At 45.0% G+C, this 22,719-nt stretch overlaps 1 protein-coding gene across 1 annotated transcript in view; it reads left to right on the forward strand.

The window, feature by feature from the left end:
• LOC309553784 (E3 ubiquitin-protein ligase RNF213-like) overlaps positions 1–12,516 on the forward strand; it is a 678,906-nt gene extending 666,390 nt beyond the window's left edge. Inside the window, exon 64 of the mRNA XM_082255197.1 lies at positions 12,270–12,516. Within this exon, the coding sequence (XP_082111323.1) occupies positions 12,270–12,414 (145 nt within the window). The 3' untranslated portion in view covers positions 12,415–12,516. The remainder of the gene's footprint in view (positions 1–12,269) is intronic.
• The last annotated feature ends 10,203 nt before the right edge of the window (positions 12,517–22,719 follow it).

Raw genomic sequence — 22,719 nt, forward strand, 5'->3', positions numbered from 1 at the left:
TGGCCCCAGTTTTGGCACTGTTGTGACAGCGGGGCATATCGGTTCTAGGCTACCTAGACGACCTTCTACTCCATGCGGAGTCTCCGCAGGCTCTGTTACTAAACTTGGAGATCACGATGATCTCTTTGGAAGAGTTCGGGTGGCTGGTGAACCGGCAGAAATCATCCCTGGTCCCTACCAGGAGACTGAACTATCTGGGCCTAACTTTGGATACATCCTTAGCAAAAGTGTTTCTCCCGGTGGAGAAACTCAGGAAGATTCAGTCGGCGACTCAGTTATTATTGACCGTCAACTGGCCTTCTCTGCAGACTTGCATGAGGGTTCTGGGACTGATGGTGGCCTCCTTCGAGGCAGTACCGTTTGCCCAGTCTCATACCCGGATTCTCCAAAAGGAGATTCTTCTCAAATGGAACCGGAATCCCGATTCCCTGGACAATCGGATCTGGCTGAGCGAACGGACCAGGGAATCCCTGATTTGGTGGCTTCGATCACCAATGCTCAGTCAGGGGAAGTCATTTCTTCACCACGGATGCCAGTCTATCCGGGTGGGGTGGGGTTCTCGGCAGACGATCTGCTCAGGGGCTCTGGTCCCTGGAAGAATCCAGGTTACCGATAAATGTATTGGAACTGAGAGCGATCAGACTTTGTCTGATTCACTGGACCGAGCAGGTCCGGGGCAGCCCGGTGCAGATCCAGTCGGACAATGCCACGGCCGTGGCTTACGTCAATCACCAGGGGGGCACCAAGAGTGTCCTGGCGGCCATGTAAGTGGCCAGCATCTTTCGTTGGGCGGAACGATTTGTTCCAGCCCTCTCCGCGGTATTCATTCCGGGGTAGAGAATTGGCAGGCAGATTTCCTCAGCCACCAGATTCTGGATCAAGGGGAATGGTCTCTTCATCCAGAGGTATTTCACCAACTGTGTGTAAGATTCTGGTACCTTCGGTACCCTTATAGCCCATTTTCTTCTACAAATTGCGTCCCACCTTTTCAGCTAGGTGGAACGCATATACCTTTAAGCCGCATGACGTCATCACTAAGCGCCGCTCTGATCGGCTATTTCAATCGCCGGCTTTCTCTCACAAGTCGTTCGTTCAAACCGCATGTCATACAGCCTTGTCTTACGCTGCCGGAGCCTCCAGCTATTTCCCATACCTGGATAGACCGGAACCTCGCTATTGATCCCGTATCTCGCTACCTGATCATTCTCTCATTACCGGACCCTTCAGCTTACTAATCCAACTAGTGATAAGTACCCCACAGGGGATCCCTTCCTATCAAACTTACACTATCTACTTCTGCATACTAAAGACTGTTACTATCTATGCATTACTAATTCTATCATCTGCACTGTTACATAGATTGCTAGCTCTTGAGTCTACTACCATCTATATCCCTGCACTAGGCCTCTCCTGTACACTTCATCTGCTGTCCCCTACCACCTGTTACTTGTACATGATTGCTAACCTATCTGCATACTATCTATCACCATCTACTACTCTCCTGAACATTACTATTGAGTGCTTATCATTGCTATCTACTCACGCCTGTCCTTTCAGCACATCACCTCTATACTATCGTATACAACCTATCACTCCAGGAACATCTTATTGAGTGTCTGTATATTTGCATGCTGAAGCAGGCTGGGCCACAATGATGAGTCTGGAGAGTTGGATATGGTAATTCAACACATCTCTACACGACTACTGAGTGGAGATTCTGCAGCTGCAAATCCAACTCACTGAACAAACGCCGGAGCGTTACACTGTTCCTTCGTTGGGGCACCCCGGATGTGGATCTGTTGGCATCTCGGCTCAACAGGAAGGTGCGGAGGTTTGTAGCTCGGTCCCGCGATCCTCTAGTGGACGCCGCAGACGCGCTGGTCACCCCGTGGGGGCAGTACCAGCTACTGTATGCCTTTCCTCCTCTCAAATTGCTGCCGAAACTTCTTCGCAGGATAGAGGTGGAGGGAATTCCAGTTATCCTGGTAGCTCCGGACTGGCCTCGTCGGGCCTGGTACGCCGACCTGGTCAGGCTGGTCGCAGACGTTCCTTGGCGACTTCCTCTCAGGGAGGATCTGCTGTCTAAGGGACCGATCTTCCATCCTGCTTTACGATCGCTGGCTTTAACGGCCTGGCTGTTGAGACCCAGGTGCTGAAGGACAAGAGGTTGTCAGCTTCAGTTATTCCTACTCTAATTAAAGCAAGGAAAGCGACTTCCAGAAAAGTCTATCATCGCACATGGAAGTCCTATATCGCGTGGTGTGAATCCCTTGGGTTTCCTCCACGTTCCTACTCGGTGGCCCGTATATTGGCTTTTCTGCAAAAGGGGGTTGAGCAGAAACTGTCCTTGAGCACTATCAAGGGTCAGGTTTCAGCGTTAGCAATCTTCTTTCAGAGGCCTCTGGCTACTCATTCCTTGGTGTGGAGTTTCATCCAGGGGGTGCGGCACCTGGCTCCGCCGGTGCGCGCGCCCTTGCCGCCCTGGGATCTTAGTTTGGTGTTGTCGGTTCTTCAGAAACCTCCCTTTGAAAATATTAGGGAGATTCCCTTGCTTACCTTATCCCAGAAGGTGGCCTTTTTGGTGGCTATCATGTCTGCACGCAGGGTGTCAGAACTGGACGCATTGTCCTGTCGTTCCCCATATCTGGTGGTTCATAGGGATAAGGTGGTTCTTCGTCCGAATCCATCCTTCCTTCCTAAGGTGGTTTCAGATTTCCATCTAAATGAAGATATTGTATTACCTTCCCTGTGTCCTAAGCCCAGTCATCCTCGGGAGTTTGCGTTACACTCCTTGGATGTAGTTCGGGCGATCAGGGTGTACTTGACTACTACGGAATCTTTCCGTAAGACGGATTCACTTTTTGTGATCACGGATGGCCCTAGAAAGGGGTTGCCTGCATCTGCCGCGACTATCTCTAGATGGATCAGACAGACGGTGGTACAGGCTTATTCTATTAAGGGTCGGGTTCCTCCGATCCCTGTTAAGGCGCACTCCACTGGGGCGCTTAGTGCTTCCTGGGCCTTCCGCCATCAGGCGTCAGTGGTTCAGGTTTGCAAGGCGGCTACCTGGTCGTCGGTTCATACCTTTACAAAATTTTACAAAGTTGATGTGCTGGCATCGGCGGATGCCTCTTTTGGCCGCAAGGTTCTTTCAGGCCGCTGTTTGAGGAGACCGGTGGTCTACCTCAAGGGTTTTTTTCTGTTGGGTTTTCAGTTGAGTCTCATCCTTTTGTCCGATGAGCCTTTAAGACTTCTGGTTGGCACCGGTTGGGCCTTCTGAAATGGATTTTGATTTCCGTTATCCCACCCCTCATTTGTGGCACTGCTTTGGGACGTCCCTACTGATATTAATCAAAGAGGACTGCGTCTGTCAATGAGTGACAGAGAAAATTGGATTTTTTTGTAAGAACTTACCGTAAAATCCTTTTCTCTTAAGCTCATTGACAGACGCAGTACCCGCCCCTCTATTTTGAGTTGGGTTGGGTTAAATTCTCTGACACTGCTTTGTGACATAACTGACATCCTGTAGCAGGGAGAGAGAGGATATACCCTCTGGGACTGCCCCTAAGGTGTGGCCAGAACGTTTTTCCTGCCTAGTGTCCTACTCCTGTAGGGGGCAGTATAACCCTACTGATATTGATCAAAGAGGACTGCGTCTGTCAATGAGCTTAAGAGAAAAGGATTTTACAGTAAGTTCTTACAAAAAATCCAATTTTTCCAAGGACGACCTCTAGAAATGATGCTGAGCATGTGCATTCAACTTATATGGTCGACCATGACGAGGCCTGTTCTGATTGGAACCTGTCCTTTTAAACTGCTGCATGGTCTTGGCTACCATGCTGCAGCTCCATATCAGGGTCTTGGCAATCTTCTTGTAGCCTAGGTCATCTTTATGTTGAGCAACATTTTTTTTTTTTTCAGATCCTGAGAGAGTTCCTTGCCATGAGGTGGCGTGTTGAACTTCCAGTAACCAGTATGACAGAGTGAGAGCGATAACACCAAATTTAAAACACCTGCTCCTCATTCACACCTGAGACCTTGTAACACTAACGAGTCACATGACATCGGGGAGGAAAAATGCTAATTGGGCCCAATTTGAACATTTTCAGTTAGGAGTGTACTCACTTTTGTTGCCAACGGATTAAACATTAATGGCTGTGTGTTGTTATTTTGAGGGGACGGCAAATTTACACTATTATACCAGCTGTACACTTACTACTTTACATTGTAGCAAAGTGTATTTTCTTCAGTGTTGTTACATGAAAAGATATAATAAAATATTTACAGAAATGTGAGGGGTGTACTCACGTTTATGAGATACTGTATGTGTGTGATGATTCACGGAAATAAATTTGTGGAATGTCACAAATGTTGATTTTTATGTAAAGAAACAATATTTGGGATTAGATGTTATTTTTATTTTACTTTTTACAATTTCTTTGGGAGGAATATAGCACGGCACATTGATTTATATGATTCATTGTGCACATCGTTATGGGAATGTGAAAAGTGCTTGCAGCTGTTTTTTTAGATTTGATGAACATGCATGATTGCTCGCATGTAACTGGTTTAAAAAGAAAATTTAGGTACCGAGTGCCAAACAAAAAGTTAAACTAAACCACTTAACAAGTACAGCTTGTCTAAGTACGTGGCTTATGCTACAAAAAACTTTTTTGACTTCCAGTTCAAAGCAATTACCTTTCTGTTGTGGTGGGAACTAGTTCTTCCACTAGGCCCAGCAAATAATTAGTAGAACTATGGGAAAATGAGGTGCATGCCCCTGCATTGATGTCAACAACTGCCCCCCATTATTGCAAGATCGCCCAGCAATCCCAGAACACGTGCATAAAATCCTCCATCTGGTGAGAACATTATCATTAGTCCAGAGAGGTTTGTGGAGGTGATAAGACGTAAAGTTAGCCCTATTCAATATCTTGAAAAGAACCAGTCTGCCTCTGATAGAACAAGTTGCTTGAACAGGTAGTCCCAAATATCTATCCAATCATCATCGTTGAGATTCAGAATATCTCTCAGCTGGTGGCAGTGTTCGGCATGTGGTGGACCGGGTTAAAAAAATTACTGGGAGGGGCTGGGAATGACCCAGCTGTCTTGGTCCACATTGGAGCCAATGACAGAATATATGTAAGGTGAAGGCTCCTTAAGAACTGATTTAATGAACTAGGCTGTAAGTTGAAGGGAAGGACCTCCAAGGTGATATTCTCTGAAATATTGCCTGTGCCGTGTGCAACACAGGAAAGGCAGGGGGAGATTAGAGAGCTGAATGAATGGCTAAAGACCTAGTGTAAGAAGGAAGGATTTGGGTTTTTAGAGCACTGGGCTCACTTTTCATTGGGGTGCAACCTATGTGCTAAAGATGGTTTGCATCTAAATGGAAGGGGGACTTTTGTGCTAGGGGAGAGGTTTATGGGAAGGCTGGAGGAGTTTTTAAACTAGGATTGAGGGGGGAGGGTAAATTAGATTATAATGGGACAGACAGGGGTCAGCCCCTATTGGTGGGTGGAATGGGGGGAGAGTTATGGCAGAGGATAAGAAGGTTCCCATGTTACAAACAACCATTGGAAATGGTACTATTTGTACCAAAATTAAAAATATGCAAAATAAGTGTGCAAAATGTGACAATGAATTAAAGTGTTTGTTCACCATTGCCTGAAGTAAAAATAGGTTAGTTGGAAGCTCTGGTGCACGAGGAGAACTATGACTTAATTGGTATTGCTGAATCTTGGCTTCATTCTTCACATGACTGGGCTATTAATATTCCTGGCTATGCTCTCTTTCGCAAAGATAGGGTAAAACTGAGGGGTGGTAGTGTCTGTCTCTATGTGAGAAGTGATCTCAAAGTGAGTGTAAAAGAGGAGCTAGTTGATGGAGACTATGCTGAGTCTGAGGCAGTATGGGTTGAAATGTACATGGGTGTGCGTAATACAAAGATTATCATTGGAGTTTGTTATAGACCTCCCAGTATTAATGAGGAGGTGGAGACTCCGCTCCTGGCACAGATAGAAAGGACTGCAAGGGCTGGGACAGTGTTAATAATGGGGGATTTTAACTACTCAGATATTGACTGGAGTAATGGCACTGCTGGAACAGTTAAAGGGCAAAAAACCTATTACAAGTAAATTTTATGGTGCAGTTTATTGAGGCCCCCACTACAAATGATGCTCTGTTGGACCTGGTAATCTCAAACCATGCAGAGCTTATTAATAATGTTCATATAAAAGAGCATCTGGGTAGCAGTGACCATAACATGATTTCATTTAATGTTAGCTGTAAGCAAAAAAACGCATACAGGAAATACAAAATCACTTCACTTTAAGAGAGCAAATTTTCCAAGGATGAGGGCTGCTCTCCAGGATTTAGACTGGGAGGGAATATTGGCATCGATGAGCACAGAAAAGAAATGGGAAATTTTCAAAAAGACTTTATGCAAACTCACTGCAAACTATATTCCCATGGGTAAAAAGGCTAAAAATAAAAAAACCTATGTGGCTCATGGCCAAAGTTAAAAAAAACTATAAATAAAAAGAAAAGAGCTTTTAAAAAATATAAAAATGAAGGAATACTATCATTGTTTAATTGTTACAAAGAATATAACAGAATATATAAAAAGGAAATCAAGGATGCAAAAATTCAAAATGAACGACAGATTGCAAAAGATAGTAGGACAAACCCCAAAAAATTCCTAAAATATATTAATAGTAAAAAGGTTAGGTCTGAGCATGTAGGCCCTTTACAAAATAATCAGGAGTGGGTGACTGGGGACAAAGAGAAGGCAAATGTATTACTTTCTTCAGTTCTGTGTATACAAAGGAGCATGGGGGAGCTCATGACCATAATGAGGATGGTATAGACACAGCCCCAAATGATCCACAATGGCTCAAAAGTGATATGGTCCAGAAATATTTAGACAGAATAAGGGTGGATAAAGCATCTGGACCAGATGGCATCCATCCCACGCATCCTAAAAGAAATGAGTGCTGTAATTTCAAAGCCTTTGTTTCTAATTTTTAGGTACTCGTTAAGGACTGGAATAGTACCACTGGATTGGCATAGGGCCAATGTGGTGCCTATATTTGAAAAGGGATCAAAGTCTTTGCCAAGTAACTATAGACCTGTTAGTTTAACTTCTATAGTTGGGAAGATACTGGAGAGTTTTTATAAAAGACCACATAGATGAGTTCTTGCTGGAAAAAAAAAATATTTTTTAAAGCAAAAGATTGCTTTAAAAAAGGCCTGATTTCTTTCCTGGGTGTACTTAAAGTGGAGTTCCACCCATTTTAGTAACTTTAGATGTATGTAATCCCCTTTAAAACGACTTTTACCAATGGAAACTTTTTTTTTTTTGCTAGTAAATACCTTATTTTCTGCTTTATTCATCCTCTCCTCACTTCCGTGTCCGGTCGTCGATTATGTCATTCGGCGATTCGCAGGGTGTGCTGGGATGTATCTCAGGGCATGAAATCTTGCATTATTACACAGGAGATGAGCTCTGCCCCGCCTCCTCTCAGTGAGCTCAGTGAGGATATAATGCTTTCAGTGCTCGCTCACTGAGAGGAGGCGGGGCGGAGGCGGGGCAGAGCACGGCCTCAATACAATACATACAGTACAGCTCACTGAGAGGGGGCAGAGCACGCAGTACAGCTCATCTCCTGTGTAATAATCTGAGATTTCTTGCCCTGAGATACATCCCAGCACACCCTGCGAATCGCTGAATGACGTAATCGCCGACCGGACCAGGAAGTGAGGAGAGGCTGAATAGAGCAGAAAATAAGGTATTTCCTAGCAAAAAAAAAAAAAAGTTTCCATTGGTAGAAGTCGTTTTAAAGGGGATTACATACATCTATGTAATCCAATTTATTAAAAATGGGTGGAACTCCACTTAAGTAGGTACTAATATTTTTTAGGTAAAGTTGATCCAGGGAAAATCCAATTGCCTCTTGGGGGATCAGGAAGGAATTTTTTTTCCCCTGATGTAGCAAATTGGATCATGCTTTGCTGGGGTTTTTTCGTCTTCCTCTGGATCAACTGCGGGTATAGGATTGTGTATATAGGATTGTATTTTTTTGGTTGAACCAAATGGACTTTGGTGTCTTTTTTCAACCTGACTAACTATGTAACTATGTAACTATTTCTGTCTGAGGGTTGACAGGTCTGGTAGGGACTCCATCAAGAGATATTCATAAATAGCAGAAGTGGATTTATCAAAGTCCTTAGAACACAGTCATAATTCAAAGTCAGAGCATTCCACCTCAATTTGTTAGAGACAAACTGGCAACCAAAGGCATGGGAAACCTGCAAGTCCAAGAAAAGGATTTTACAGTGAGCACAAAAAAACGTATTTTATCTTCCTTGCAGTGATATAACTATGTGCAATGAGGCCCCATAAGAAAACCTTTGTGTCCCCTTGTGTTTCTTATCTCTCCTGATATAGAATGCTAATTATTTTTTTACCAGTTTTATAGAGTTCCCCAGTCTATACATGTATTTATATTCAAATGTGTTTTCCAAATGCTATTGCTACCTTCATAAATCACAGTGTGTCCGGACAAGTTTGGGTCACCTGAGCTTCCAAAGTTACATCCTTGCTCACTTACATGTAAATTATGTTAAATGACAAATGTCCTCTCTGATACCCATCCTCTTTTTTTGTTTCTTGGTGGACAGTTAAAAATTTAAACTGATGTGATAACAAAGGGGAATTAAAGAGGATCTCTAGTCTCCTGTGTAAAAATTTAAAGTCAGCAGCTACAGAAACTGTAGCTGCTGACTTTTAATAAACAGCCTGCCCCACGATCCATCGGTGTACTCAGCCCAGCCGTTTTCACCTTGTGTCCTCTGTCCCTGGCGCTGGCATCTTAGCTGTGGGCACCGGCTGTGTCAGCTTTCGGCTTCACACCCCGGTGCCCACTGCACATGCACAAGCGACCCAGTGCATTGTAAATGGTCTCGCAGTCTTCTGGGACCTGTCTCGCGACAAGAAATTACGTCCTGGCACCTGGGCTGCTGCCCGAATGCTCCACACACCCTACCAATGCCCCTTCGCTATGTATCCTGGGCTCCCCTTGCCCATCTGCGGACCCGTAACTGGCAAAGTGGGTGCGGCCAGAGGGAGGAGAGTGGACACAGGTCCGCTCTTCTCCCCTTCTTGTTGCTGAATCGGAAGTGATGTGTGACGTCACTTTCAGGTCCCCGTTGATGGTTTCCTTGCCTGTCAAGGCCGGGAAAAAATGTAATACAGTGCAATATGCATTGCATTACATTTAGTGGAGCACAGGGGAGACCTGCAGGGTCTTTTAGACCCTGGATGTCTCATTAAAGAGAACCTGCCACCAAAAAAATCATCACACAGGGGACTTGTGGAATATAGTGGCCTTAAATTCTGCTTGCTGCATTCCAAGACTTTTTATTGCTGCTGCTAACTCAGGCTGTTTTGTATTTTTTTTATTTTTTAATTTTATATATTTTTTTGTTATAACCAAGATATATATAGATGTCTAGATATGCAGAGAATGCATAATAGAATATACAGTTATAATTGTATGTTATATACTAGGTATAAAAAGGAAATAATGACCAGTAGTTTAAAATTAGTGCAAAATAGAATGTTGCAATGTTGTATTTTAACAAGCTTAAAGCTTGTCTTCAAGTTAGAGTTTAGTGTTGCCTTTAAGATATATAGTATGAATCTGTTGTTTTTTTTTTTCATCAGACAGTCGAAGGTTAGATTACATTTTCAATTTACTGCCCTTGCAAACTTGGGCATGCCACTGTCCTTCAGTTATAAAGATGAAAACAATGGGCAGCCAGCAGGAGCACAATGGCAGCTGAATGCATCTGATGTGTCCCCTCAATGCAGGGACATTTTCAATCTTTAACAGCTGGAGGCTGGAGCTGAATCAGCTGTATGAGCAGGGCCTGGCTCTACGCCATTGATATTGTTAATATCTCAGGTATAAAGATATGTTATGCTTTCCAATACAGACCAGAACTTAACCCGAAGTGAGCGCACTTCAGCTTTTGTATTTTTCAAGGAACAAACATATTTTACTGGGTAAATGGAACTTAACATTGAATATGTTTTTTTTTAAATAAGGCCATGTGAATTTATCATTCATTGATGGCAAATACTGTTTGAAAGACCTTTTTATTGGATGTCATTCCTAAGACATATAAAGACAGAGTTTTCCTAAAATATATCTGATTTTTTTTTTTTTTTTTTATTAAATTGAAAGTAAGGTTTTTGTATTTTCATAAAGGGCAGAACATTTTCCTTTGAAAGGGTAAAACCATGAACCCACTAATAGTGTCAGTTGATTTAGCCAGAAAGTCTACTGAACCGCTAACTGGCAAAGTGGGTGCGGCCAGAGGGAGGAGAGTGGACACAGGTCCGCTCTTCTCCCCTTCTTGTTGCTGAATCGGAAGTGATGTGTGACGTCACTTTCAGGTCCCCGTTGATGGTTTCCTTGCCTGTCAAGGCCGGGAAAAAATGTAATACAGTGCAATATGCATTGCATTACATTTAGTGGAGCACAGGGGAGACCTGCAGGGTCTTTTAGACCCTGGATGTCTCATTAAAGAGAACCTGCCACCAAAAAAATCATCACACAGGGGACTTTTTGTTCCCTATGTGATGGATAAAAAATGTTTTAATTGTAATAAAAATTAAAGTTACACCCCAGCACAAAAAATCTCCTTCTCCCCCCCCCCTACAAAAATTTACGCCCCCACCCCCACATATAGGCACGTATAATCCTAAACTCACACGGTGGGGCGCCAACGCCTGACAACATCAATTGCAATACATGTTAGGTATCACCACGCACGCTGGAATGAGAGCAACAATTCTAGCACCAGGCCTCCTTCGTAACGCTAAACGGATGACCTATGGAAAATATAGGGTACTGGAATTTGTCACAATTTGCACACAAATTTAAGGTTTGACATGTTTGGTATCTATTTACTCAGTGCAACGCCAGTTTTTATATTTTACCAAAAATTTGGGTTATTTATTGCATTTATTTGCCCCCTAAACTTACCTTTTAATGTGTTTTTCACTGAAATGTGTTCCCTAGACCTTTGCGGTAATATCGTGTGAAGTAAAAAATTGGAACTATCACTATTTTATTCTCTAGGATGTCTGTTTCAGAACATATATGTTTTAGGGGTTTTATGTAATCTTAGTGATTGTTAAAGAGGTTGTAAACCGATATTTTTTTTTTCTTTTCTTTACATCCTGAAAGATAAAGACATAATGAGCTAGTATGCATCGCATACTAGCTCATTATCAAATACTTACCTTAGAACGAGCCCTCGCCGCGCCGCTCTCTTACCTCTGACGGGCGACATGTACAGTCGCCCGTCTTCCGGGATCGCGGCATCCGGTCATCTGATTGGCCGGAGCCGCGGTGACGTCACTCCCGCGCACGCGCGCGGGAGCCGACGGTCACGGCACAGGGCTCTGAAGGAACGGCACGATCTGCCGTTCCTTCAGAGCGCATGCGCCAGTGACGTCACTGGCTGCATCAAATGTAAATATCTCCTAAACGGTACATGTTTAGGAGATATTTACAGTACCTATAGGTAAGCCTTAACATAGGCTTACCTATAGGTACAACTTCCTGAGGAGGGTTTACTTCCTCTTTAACTTTATAATTATATAAGATTTTAAAAGTTATTTCAGCAGCAGGAGGGGGCGGTCACCTGACACAAGAGCAGAAAGCAGGGAAGGGAGGGGGGTGGAAGTCAGAGGAGAACAGGAGAGCTGCAGGTGACGGAGGCACATGGATTGTCAGGGCTGAGCAACCATGATACACCGTGGTCAGTTTACAGAGGGGAGGGCAGAACCTGCCAGGTATTTTAAGTGATAGAAGGGACCAAATGACACAGTACAAGCACTGTGCTGTATAACATGCTTTAAAGGAACAGGATCTTTATTTTTATTATTTTATTTTTTTTTTTTTGGGGGGGGGGGTTAACATATGCTTTAAGCCCTAAAGTGTTTTTTTTTTTATAAAGGTTTGCACAAAATGCAAAAACGGCTCTGGCTTTGAAAGGACTAAAGGATAAGTTCACCTTCTGGAACATGTTACAATACATGTTCCACCCGTAAGCTTTGTTAAAAATATACTGGCTTATACCTTTTTTAGCTGGCTCCTAGATTCAAAGCAAATTTGTCAAGCCCTGCATTAATAGAATTCCTCCCACCCCTCTCCGTCTCCAAGTGATACTAATGATAACATTTTTGATTGCAGCTTAAAGGAAGTGATGGGTCCGTTTCTCGATGATAAAGGTGTTTCCTTCCCAGAACTGGAGAACGACTTCCCTGAACAAATTGCACTAGCTCACTGCATTGAAGCATGGAAGGTTGCTGCCGCTAAGAAATGGAATCGTATTTAGAAAGGAATATAGTGGCCGTAAAGTCTGCTTGCTGCATTCCAAGACTTTTTATTGCTGCTGCTAACTCAGGCTGTTTTGTATTTTTTTTTTTTTTTTTTTAATTTTATATATTTTTTTGTTATAACCAAGATATATATAGATGTCTAGATATGCAGAGAATGCATAATAGAATATACAGTTATAATTGTATGTTATATACTAGGTATAAAAAGGAAATAATGACCAGTAGTTTAAAATTAGTGCAAAATAGAATGTTGCAATGTTGTATTTTAACAAGCTTAAAGCTTGTCTTCAAGTTAGAGTTTAGTGTTGCCTTTAAGATATATAGTATGAATCTGTTGTTTTTTTTTGCATCAGACAGTCGAAGGTTAGATTACATTTTCAATTTACTGCCCTTGCAAACTTGGGCATGCCACTGTCCTTCAGTTATAAAGATGAAAACAATGGGCAGCCAGCAGGAGCACAATGGCAGCTGAATGCATCTGATGTGTCCCCTCAATGCAGGGACATTTTCAATCTTTAACAGCTGGAGGCTGGAGCTGAATCAGCTGTATGAGCAGGGCCTGGCTCTACGCCATTGATATTGTTAATATCTCAGGTATAAAGATATGTTATGCTTTCCAATACAGACCAGAACTTAACCCGAAGTTAGCGCACTTCAGCTTTTGTATTTTTCAAGGAACAAACATATTTTACTGGGTAAATGGAACTTAACATTGAATATGTTTTTTTTAAAATAAGGCCATGTGAATTTATCATTCATTGATGGCAAATACTGTTTGAAAGACCTTTTTATTGGATGTCATTCCTAAGACATATAAAGACAGAGTTTTCCTAAAATATATCTGATTTTTTTATTTTTTTTTATTGTTAAATTGAAAGTAAGGTTTTTGTATTTTCATAAAGGGCAGAACATTTTCCTTTGAAAGGGTAAAACCATGAACCCACTAATAGTGTCAGTTGATTTAGCCAGAAAGTCTACTGAACCGCTATAGGCATATACATCATAATCATTCCTTTTTAAGCTTGTTCATTAACATTTGGCAAAATCAGCAATACTGCTCATACTGCAGTAAACCCTAATAACCAATCAGGAATCATTTGAAACTGATTTGTTTCAACTTGTTGCAGTTTATTGCACTTGTAACATTGCCATTGCTTTTTGCACATACCAAAGAAACCTCTGTATTTGTACACACATTTCCTGGCTCATTTCAGTGTTACATATGCACTATGGCTACAGATGCTTCATGTAATTGATACTGATAGCATTATATGACATATGTACCATATGTACACACCAGGTTTACACACATAGCTTATATATAGCTATGCATAGATGAGTTTACACTTGAAAGTGCAAAGTTTATCTTTTCTGTAATATTGTTAAGTCATTAAACCACTCCAGCAGGCTACCTGAGCTGGCTACATGAAGGTGGGTCCTAGCTATTCACACCACAAATAGTAGAACATGTTAAATTTTAGCATGTTATGTTACTTTAATTTACGGTACTTTGTGCCAACAAAACATGTATAATTCCAGTTATTCTCAATAAATGAAAAGATGTTTTTGTTATATTATTTGAAGGAAACAAAAATGTCATTAAAGTTGAACTATAGAGAAAATAAAAATTGTCATATATGTTGCAGTTTGTCAGTATATTAATAACGACAGTTTTTGTTTTTCTGAGTCACCCCATTAAAGCAAAATTCCAGCTTAAGGCTAATAATGCTTAAAAATGTTCCCTTTCCCCTCCTGCTACCTTTCCTGCCAAGCCTGTGTAAAAAATATTGTATAGGTATTCTTACCTACACTATATTATCAAAATTATTGGGAAGCCGGCCTTTACATGCACATGACATTTAATGGCATCCCATTCTTAGTTTGTAGGGTTCAATATTGAGTTGACCCACCCTTTGCAGCTATGACAGCTTCAACTCTTCTGGGAAGGCTGTCCAAAAGGTTTAGGAGTGTGTCTATGGGAATGTTTGACCATTCTTGCAGAAGCGTATTTGTGAGGTCAGGCACTTTAGTTGGACTAGAAGGCCTGGCTCGCAGTCTCCACTCTAATTCATCCCAAAGGTGTTCGATCTGGTTGAGGTCAGGACTCTGTGCAGGCCAGTCACGTTCCTTCACCCTAAACTCACTCATCTGTGTCTTTGTGGACCTTGCTTTGTGCACTGGTCCAAATCATGGGGTGGAGGGGAAATTATGGTGTGAGGTTGTTTTTCAGGGGTTGGTCTTGGGCCCTTTGTTCCAGTGAAGGGAACACTTAAGGCGTCTGCTTGCCAAGACAATTTGGACAATTTCATGCTCCCAACTTTGTGGGAACAGTTTGGGGATTGAAGGCGGTGTGAACAGTGGTTCAGCCATCTTAGTTTTACAGAAGTCAGTTATGTGTTAAAATAATTTGCTAATACTGCTGTAATAATGTTTGAGACTTTTGCCCACGCTATAATACTTGATAGATAAGGGTCCCGTAATGTTGTGTGACCAGTCTGGGACAAATTGACCAAAGTATTAACATACGCAGATAATGACCTTGTGGGAAAGTCTATGAGACGCCTTTGAGATGACTTGCAATTTCCATGTGTTCTAATGTGAGTATTTTGCTATATAAACTGTAACCAAATAAACACATATCAGGTAATTCTGAACGAACCATTATGCAGTCTGTGTCGTGGGTTTAATCAGTTTGACCTCCAGGCCTGCAGAGATCAGAGGTCAACGGGGTCAAGTCCGCAAAGTCTACCGCTTGGAGTGGTCAACGCCAACAGGGATGGCCCCTAATCATTCCAACATGACTGCACACCAGTGCTCAAAGCAAGGACCATAAAGGCATTGGATCAGCGAGTTTGGGGTGGAGGAACTTGAGCGAGTTTGGGGTGGAGAGTCCTGACCAAAACCCGATAAAAACACCTTTGGGATGGATTAAAGAAGACTGCAAGCCAGATCTTCTTGTCCAACATCAGTGCCTGACTTCACAAATGAAGAATAGAAGAATGGACACACTCCTAAACCTTGTGGACAGCCTTCCTAGAAGAGTTAAAGCTGTTATTGCTGCAAAGAGTGGGCTAACTTATTATTGAATCCTATGGAATAAGACTGGGATGCCATTAAAGTTCATGTGCGTGTAAAGGCAGGCGTTCAAATACTTTTGACAATATAGTGTATGTTTAGTCTGGTCCTATAACAAGATCTCACAGCTCAGGTTTCCCTGTGTCAGTGAAAAGCAGTTACAGAGGAGAGGAGAGGAGGGAGTGCCGACAATGGCTAGGACACAGGAGCCTGGTTCTCGAAATTCCCAACCATTGTCAAGTGCTCCCTCCTCTATCCTGCAGCCACCACTCATTGATATAGAGGATTACAGGACTGGAATGTAGCAGTTAAAACTAGGTAAGTATACACATCTATTATACCCAAGTGAGGCAGGATAGTTGGCAGGGGTGGGGATGGGACATTTTTAAACATTTTTAGAGCTGGAATTATACTTTTACTAAGTTGCCTGTTAATACTACCAGTAGAGCCTTTATTTTTATACTTTCATAAACAGGACAAACTTTCCAGAAAAAGTGGCAGTTGCAAGGACTGGGAAAAACCATGTAATGCTCACAGGAGTGCTTCCAATGGCTAGAGTTTATTCATATGGTTTAAGGCTGGATTCACAGTGTCCTGCGTACATTGCAGTGCACATGGTAACACACGCATAGGTATTAATATACCCCTATAGTTTCCCTTTCACATTAAACTGCAGTGCATAGATTTGAATCAGACATAAAAAATACTATGTTACAGGTGGGACAAATGGCATATACAATTTGTCACGAGCATTAACACAGAAGTGTTAATTCAGAAGTGTTTTTCTAATCTGCCAACGCTTCCATTTGAAACAGAGTCATTCATTAAAAGGTACTTTGTTAAAATGTAAACCCTTTCCAAAAAGACAAAGTAGTAGTAGACCACTTGACCTACAGACCAAAGTAAACTGATACAGAATTATCCACTTGGAATTGCAGCATACATATTGAGGACGGGAAAGGTGAGCATTGTCCCAAAGCTCTTCTGGCATTCTCAGACCTGGCAGCACAGTATTCAAATAATCTATAAGGCCAAAGGAATCCAGATACTCCTTCGCACATTCGACACATGTAAATTTAACCACACAACCAAGCAATCTCCATCAAGTATTGACAGTAAATTGGCTTACAACGTTGAGCTCGACAATTGACAGTTAAAGTGATTGTAAAGTCTTTTTTTTTTTCTAAAACAAACATGTTATTCACCTGCCCCGTGCAGTTGGTTTTGCACAGGGCAGGCTGGATCCTACTCTCCTCGATTTCCTCTTCAGTGCTCGTGACCCCTCCCTCCTGTTGAGTGTTCCCGCAGCTGTAGCTCTGTGTGTCCATTCAGACACAGAGCTGCCATTCAGCCCTGCTCCCTCTCTCTCCTAATTGGCTAACTGATTTTGATTGATAGCCACGTGAGCCGATGGCACCATGGCTGTGTCTCAGCCAATTAGGGGGGGAGAGTCCCGGACGGCTGAGGGACTTGTGGACAGAGTTTGGACTCAGCTAAGTATAAGGGGGTGCTGGGAAAGCTGCTGCACGCTGAAGGCTTTTTATCTTAATGCATAGAATGCATTAAGATAAAAAAACTTCTACCTTTACAACTTCTTTAATTGACAGTGATCACCTGAAATACCATTATTGCAAAACCCTGCTTCATAAATAAAATGCATCTGTCTCTCACTGTGAAAAGGCAGAGGAAGAAGGGCTTCAGCAATGCGCAAAGCAATTCATAGCCACATACTGTAGCACCCAGGGATCTAAACTCAGGAAATATACATTTGCTATCTTATAAGGAATAAATGTTAATTGTTTACAAGCTGTACACCTAAAACGTAATTTTCTCTTACGTCCTCCGACAGTTGCTGCCGCCTCTAAGTCATCTCTGTTGGGTATTGACTTCCGCTCCGCAGGAGTAGCTAGGCATAAAGACTTAGTCAAAAGAACAAAGGCATTTGCATATACACACCCATGGGGGCTGTCCCATCTGGTCAATACCCCCCTGCAGTGACCACTCCCAACTCAGTTTTAATCTGCCTAGTGTCAGGAGTAGTTAGGCTTCCCTGTGCTGGGGCTACAGTCTCAGCCTATCTAATCTTTTATTTGATTTTCTTTGAAAATGTCAGTTTTTTCTTACTTTACTAGCTGTTTATTTTGTCAGCTTTAGTTTTAGTCGACTCTTCGGAAGAAGATGGATTCATGCGGTGCTGGGATTCGGACTGGCCGCCCTGGTTCTCCAGAGCAGAGGGTCGGATGGACCCCCAGCCCGCCATTAAGCGTTCAGCTATGGTTCTCCCTGGCATTATGAACGACCCATCCCTGTTCGCAGCAGGGATGCAGCTGTGAGGTGGCTACCTCACTGGACGCATCTGCGATGCTGCAGTGCAATGTCCCTGGCTAATGGCATTCCCTGTCAGATGAGGACAGCGGCTTTCCGTTCTGAGAGGCTCCCCACGCCATCTACAGATAAGTAATTCTGTGTGGGGCCTCTGTCTGGGGTGGCAGTCTGTGTTACTGTGTTTTCCACATGTCTGTGCCTGTGTGACTCCCTGATGCGGTCCCTGCGGGGATCGCTTGTACATGCGCTGCGGTGCTATGTGTTTTTGGGGGTCCCCTTCTCTGTGTTACTTCGGTGTTGGTCGGGGTGCAGACTGAGTGTGTGGCGACCGCAGTGGGTGAATCCGCCATTTTTAAGTATGGGCAGGCATGTCGGGCTTGTTTGTGGGCTATCTACATGCTGTTTTTGGCACCATCGGCCGCCATTTTGCGGTAGCCGAACGATCGTTCCGACCGCATGTTCGGCGGCCATTTTGGCGGAGCCTTCCATGTAATCCTATGGGGCAGCCATTTTCCCTGAGTCATGCAGCCTATACGTTCAGCCTACTCTAGCAGCAAGGACATCGGTGGCAACACTCTGCGGGGCTCTGCAGGTTATTGCTCTCAATATTTTTTTCTGTATTGTCATTTCTAACTCAGTTTTGTCTTCTCCCGTTTGGGGGTCTTTGTAGCTGTAGCGGTGGGCTGTGCACTCCGCAGCGATCTTAAAGGGGCAGTACAAACTTTTTTTGCACTGTTGTTTGTCATTTGAGCAATGGATTCTCAGGACAGAATATTCCCCCCAACTCTGGTGGGGGTTCCCAGTTCTCCTGTGGCCCCTCTGAGACCTGATTTGGCCGCTGTAGTGGCGTCCTTGGTGTCAATCATGAAAATACTGATGGCTGAACGTGCTGCTAAAAAAGAGGCTCGGATTGTCTCTCTCCTCTGATTCAGATGGTGATATGGCTGCTGCTGCTGCAAGCGTGCCCTTTTCAGGGTCTCGCTCATCCCTGGACCCGCTGGGGTCTAAGGGGGAGGCAGAGGTGGAGGGGGTTGATACCTCCTCCCCGGGGTCGCCTGAAGAGCGGGCAACCATGAAGGCATTAATTGTTTTCTGTTAAGGAAACACTGCATTTGGAGGATGAGCCCAGGTGGGCATTGTGTCCTCTTTTGGGACGCACAGGACCCGCAAGTCGGCGCAGGTTTTTCTCTGCCCCGCTGAGTTTCATTACACGGTTAATGAAATACGGCGCACGTTTAAACGCCCATTCCTGGTGCCTAGTCAGTTCAAATTGCTTTTTCCCTTTGCTCCGGCTACGGAATCACGATGGTGTGTGCCTCCACAGGTAGATCACACTGTGGCCGTTTTCAACAAGGCTACATTGGTTCCTTCTGAGGATACCCCGGTTTTCCGGGATCCCACGGACCGGCGGTTGGAGTCTCTAGCCCGCCATTCCTATATGGCGGGCTTGTTGCTCAGGCCCATTTTTGCGTCCGTTTTGGTGGCTCAGGCGGTGGCTGAATGGACTAAGGTACTTAGGAGCAACCTCGTGTCTGATGATGTTCCGCCTGCCCGGCTGGAAATGGTGGATCAAAGTCACCAAGGAATCATGTATTTGTGTGATGCGGCCTTAAATGAGGCCTCTTTAGTGGCACGCCTCTCTAGTGTCTCGGTGCCTAACCGGCGACTGATATGGCGGAAGAGCTGGTCGGCTGACCAGTCCTCGCGGGAAACAGTTGCTGATTTTCCCTATGCTGGCTCTCGCCTTTTTGGCGAGGCGTTGGATACCCTGGTGAAAGGCGTCACAGGGGGCAAGAGCACTTAGCTGCCCCAGAACCCGAAGAACAAGTCCTTTCGAGGTAAGCGGGGTTCTGCGCCTAGATCCACTCAGGGGTCCTTTCGTGCCTTTCGGAACCAATCCAAGGCCAATCCAAGGCCCAGGGCAGTCAGAAGAAGCCCTGGGCGGGTAAGCAGAAGTCAGGCAATGCCGGCTCGGCGGGTCAGTCCGCCTCTGCCTGAAGGGGCGCCCTCACTCATTTCTAGTGTGGGGGGACGTTTGCGCGGTTTCCTCCGGAAATCGTTCGATCGGGATACAAGATCGAACTCCTTTCCCGGCTGGCGAACGGATTCTTTCCCTCAAATCTTCATTTGCCTCCGGGGCGTCTGCAGGCCCTGCACCAAGCGGTGCAGGACCTTACTTGCTCAGGGGGTGATTGTCCTGGTGCCTCATCGGGACAGGTTTCGGGAGTTTTATTCAAATCTGTTCGCCGTTCCCAGAAAGGGGGGCAAAGTGTTTCCTATTCTGGACCTGTAAGTACTGAACCGCTTCCTGCATGTTCAGAAGTTCCATATGGAGTCTCTCCGTTCGGTGGTGGCCTCCTGGAGTCCGGGAGAATTCCTGGCCTCGATAGATCTAAAAGATGCATACCTGCACATCCCCATTTTCGGGGGTCATCAGCGGTACCTTCGATTTGCTATCGCAGAGGACCACTACCAGTTTGGGGCGTTACCTTTCAGTCTCGCTTCGGCACCAAGGGTTTTTACCAAGGTGTTGGCCCCGGTTCTGGGCCTGCTGAGGGCACAGGGCATTGCGGTCTTGGGTTATCTGGACGATCTACTTCTGAGATCATGTGCCAGCCAGGACCAAGTGCGCGATCTGTCCACCACGGTACAGACGCTCCAGGAGTCGGATGGACCATCAACGTTCAAAAATCGATGTTGTCTCCATAGGTTCATCTTCCAATCTGGGAATGATTCTGGACTTTGCAAAGGTGTTCTTGCTGGAGGTCAAGCTCCGGACCTTGCAGGACGAGATCAGGTCCCTCAGGGACAACCAGTCCTCCTCACTCAGGACCTGTATGCGGGGCCTGGGGTTGATGGTGTCGGCCTTCGAGGCGATACCCTTTGCTCAGTTTCACACGCGGACTCTCCAAGCGGAGATCCTGGACAGGTGGGACAGACTGCCTCAGTCCCTGGATCTGAGTGTCTCCTTGAGTCGTCAGACCAGATTGGTTCTTCTGTGGTGGCTCCAGTCCCTGTCGGTGGTGGAAGGCAAGTCCTTCCGTCCGTAGGTGTGGACGGTGATTACCACGGCTGCCAGCCTGTCGGGCTGGGGTGGAGTCCTGGGCAACCTGTTTGCCCAGGGCACTTGGTCGGTGGAGGTGTCCTCCCTCCCGATAAATGTGCTGGAATTGCGAGCGATAAAACTCTGTCTCTTCCAGTGGTCGGACCGTCTTCAGGGCCGTCCTGTCCGGGTACAGATGGACAATGCTACCGCGGTGGCCTACATCAACCACCAAGGGGGCACCAGGAGTGCTCGGGCGGCCCGGGAGGTGACCGACATTTTTTGTCTTGGGCCGAGACTCATGTCCTGGCGGTCTCAGCAGTTCACTTGCAAATGCTGTGTGCGAAGTGGGGATCCCCGGACGTGGCTCTGTTCATGTCTCGGCTAAACTGACAGGTGGAAAGGTTCGTGGCATGAACGCACGATCCGCTGGCGGACGCCTCGGATGCGTTAGTGGCCCCTTGGCATCAGTATCGTCTGATGTATGCCTTTCCTCCGATTCAGTTGCTATCCAGGTTCCTCCGCAGGTTAGCCTCGGAACCGCACCTGGTGATTCTGGTGGCGCCGGACTGGCCACGCCGGTCCTGGTACCCTGACGTTGTTCACCTGGCAGTGGCGCCTCCATGGCGACTGCTTCTGCGGGAAGATTTTCTGTCTCAGGGTCCGATCTTCCATCCTGCTTTACGGCCGCTGGCTTTAACGGCCTGGCTGTTGAGACCCAGGTCTTGAGGGACAGGGGTCTCTCTTCTGAAGTCATTCCTACCCTTGTCAAGGCTAGGAAAACCTCTGGTAAGATCTATTACCGTACTTGGAAGGCTTATTTCGCCTGGTGTGAGTCCAGGGGGTTCTCCCCTCGCTCGTACTCGGTGTCTAGAGTGTTGGCTTTCCTCCAGTCTGGGGTGGACCAGTGCCTGGCGCTGGCCACGATCAAGGGCCAGGTGTTCGCACTGGCTGTTCTTTTCCAACGCCCTGTGGCGTCTTATTCTCTGGTTCGCACCTTCATTCAAGGTGTGCGACATTTGGCTCCTCTCAGGAAGGAGCCCTTACCTCCGTGGGACTTGAACTTGTTTCTGTCCATGTTACAGCGTGTTCCCTTTGAAAACATTCGGGATATATCGTTGTCTCTGCTGTCTAAGAAGGTTGCCTTTTTTGGTGGCGATCACTTCGGCTCGCAGGGTGTCGGAACTGGCAGCGTTATCTTGCCGTTCTCCATGCTTGGTGATTCACCGGGATAAGGTGGTCTTGCGTCCGCATCCCTCCTTTTTTCCTAAGGTGGTCTCTGAGTTCCATGGGTGTGTATATGCAAATGCCTTTGTTCTTTTGACTAAGTCTTTATGCCTAGCTACTCCTGCGGAACGAAAGCCAATACCCAACAGTGATGACTTAGAGGCAGTCGCTGCCCCCGTCCCTCTTTTGGGGTTCTTATTACCTACTGCTATGCTACCAAACTGAGTTGGGAGTGGTCACTGTAGGGGGGTATTGACCAGATGGGACAGCCCCCATGAGTGTGTATATGCAAATGCCTTTGTTCTTTTGACTAAGTCTTTATGCCTAGCTACTCCTGCGGAGCGGAAGTCAATACCCAACAGTGATGACTTAGAGGCGGCGGCGACTGTCGGAGGACTCAGAGAAAGGAATTTTACAGGTAAGATTTTACAAAAATTCAGTTTTTCTTTTGTTTATTGACAGACACCGCTCCAGATCTTCTTAACAATTGGGTTATACTGCCCCCTACAGGAGTAGGACACTAGGCAGAAAAAAAGTTTGGCTACACCTATGGGCAGTCCCAGGGGGTATACTCCCACTCTCTGCTATAGGTACTCAAGTTTTTTTTTTTTTTGTCTAGTCAGGAGTAAGG

The sequence above is a fragment of the Pelophylax lessonae genome (genome assembly GCF_965119305.1).
Source record: "Pelophylax lessonae genome assembly, chromosome: 4".
Classification (NCBI taxonomy): domain Eukaryota; kingdom Metazoa; phylum Chordata; class Amphibia; order Anura; family Ranidae; genus Pelophylax; species Pelophylax lessonae.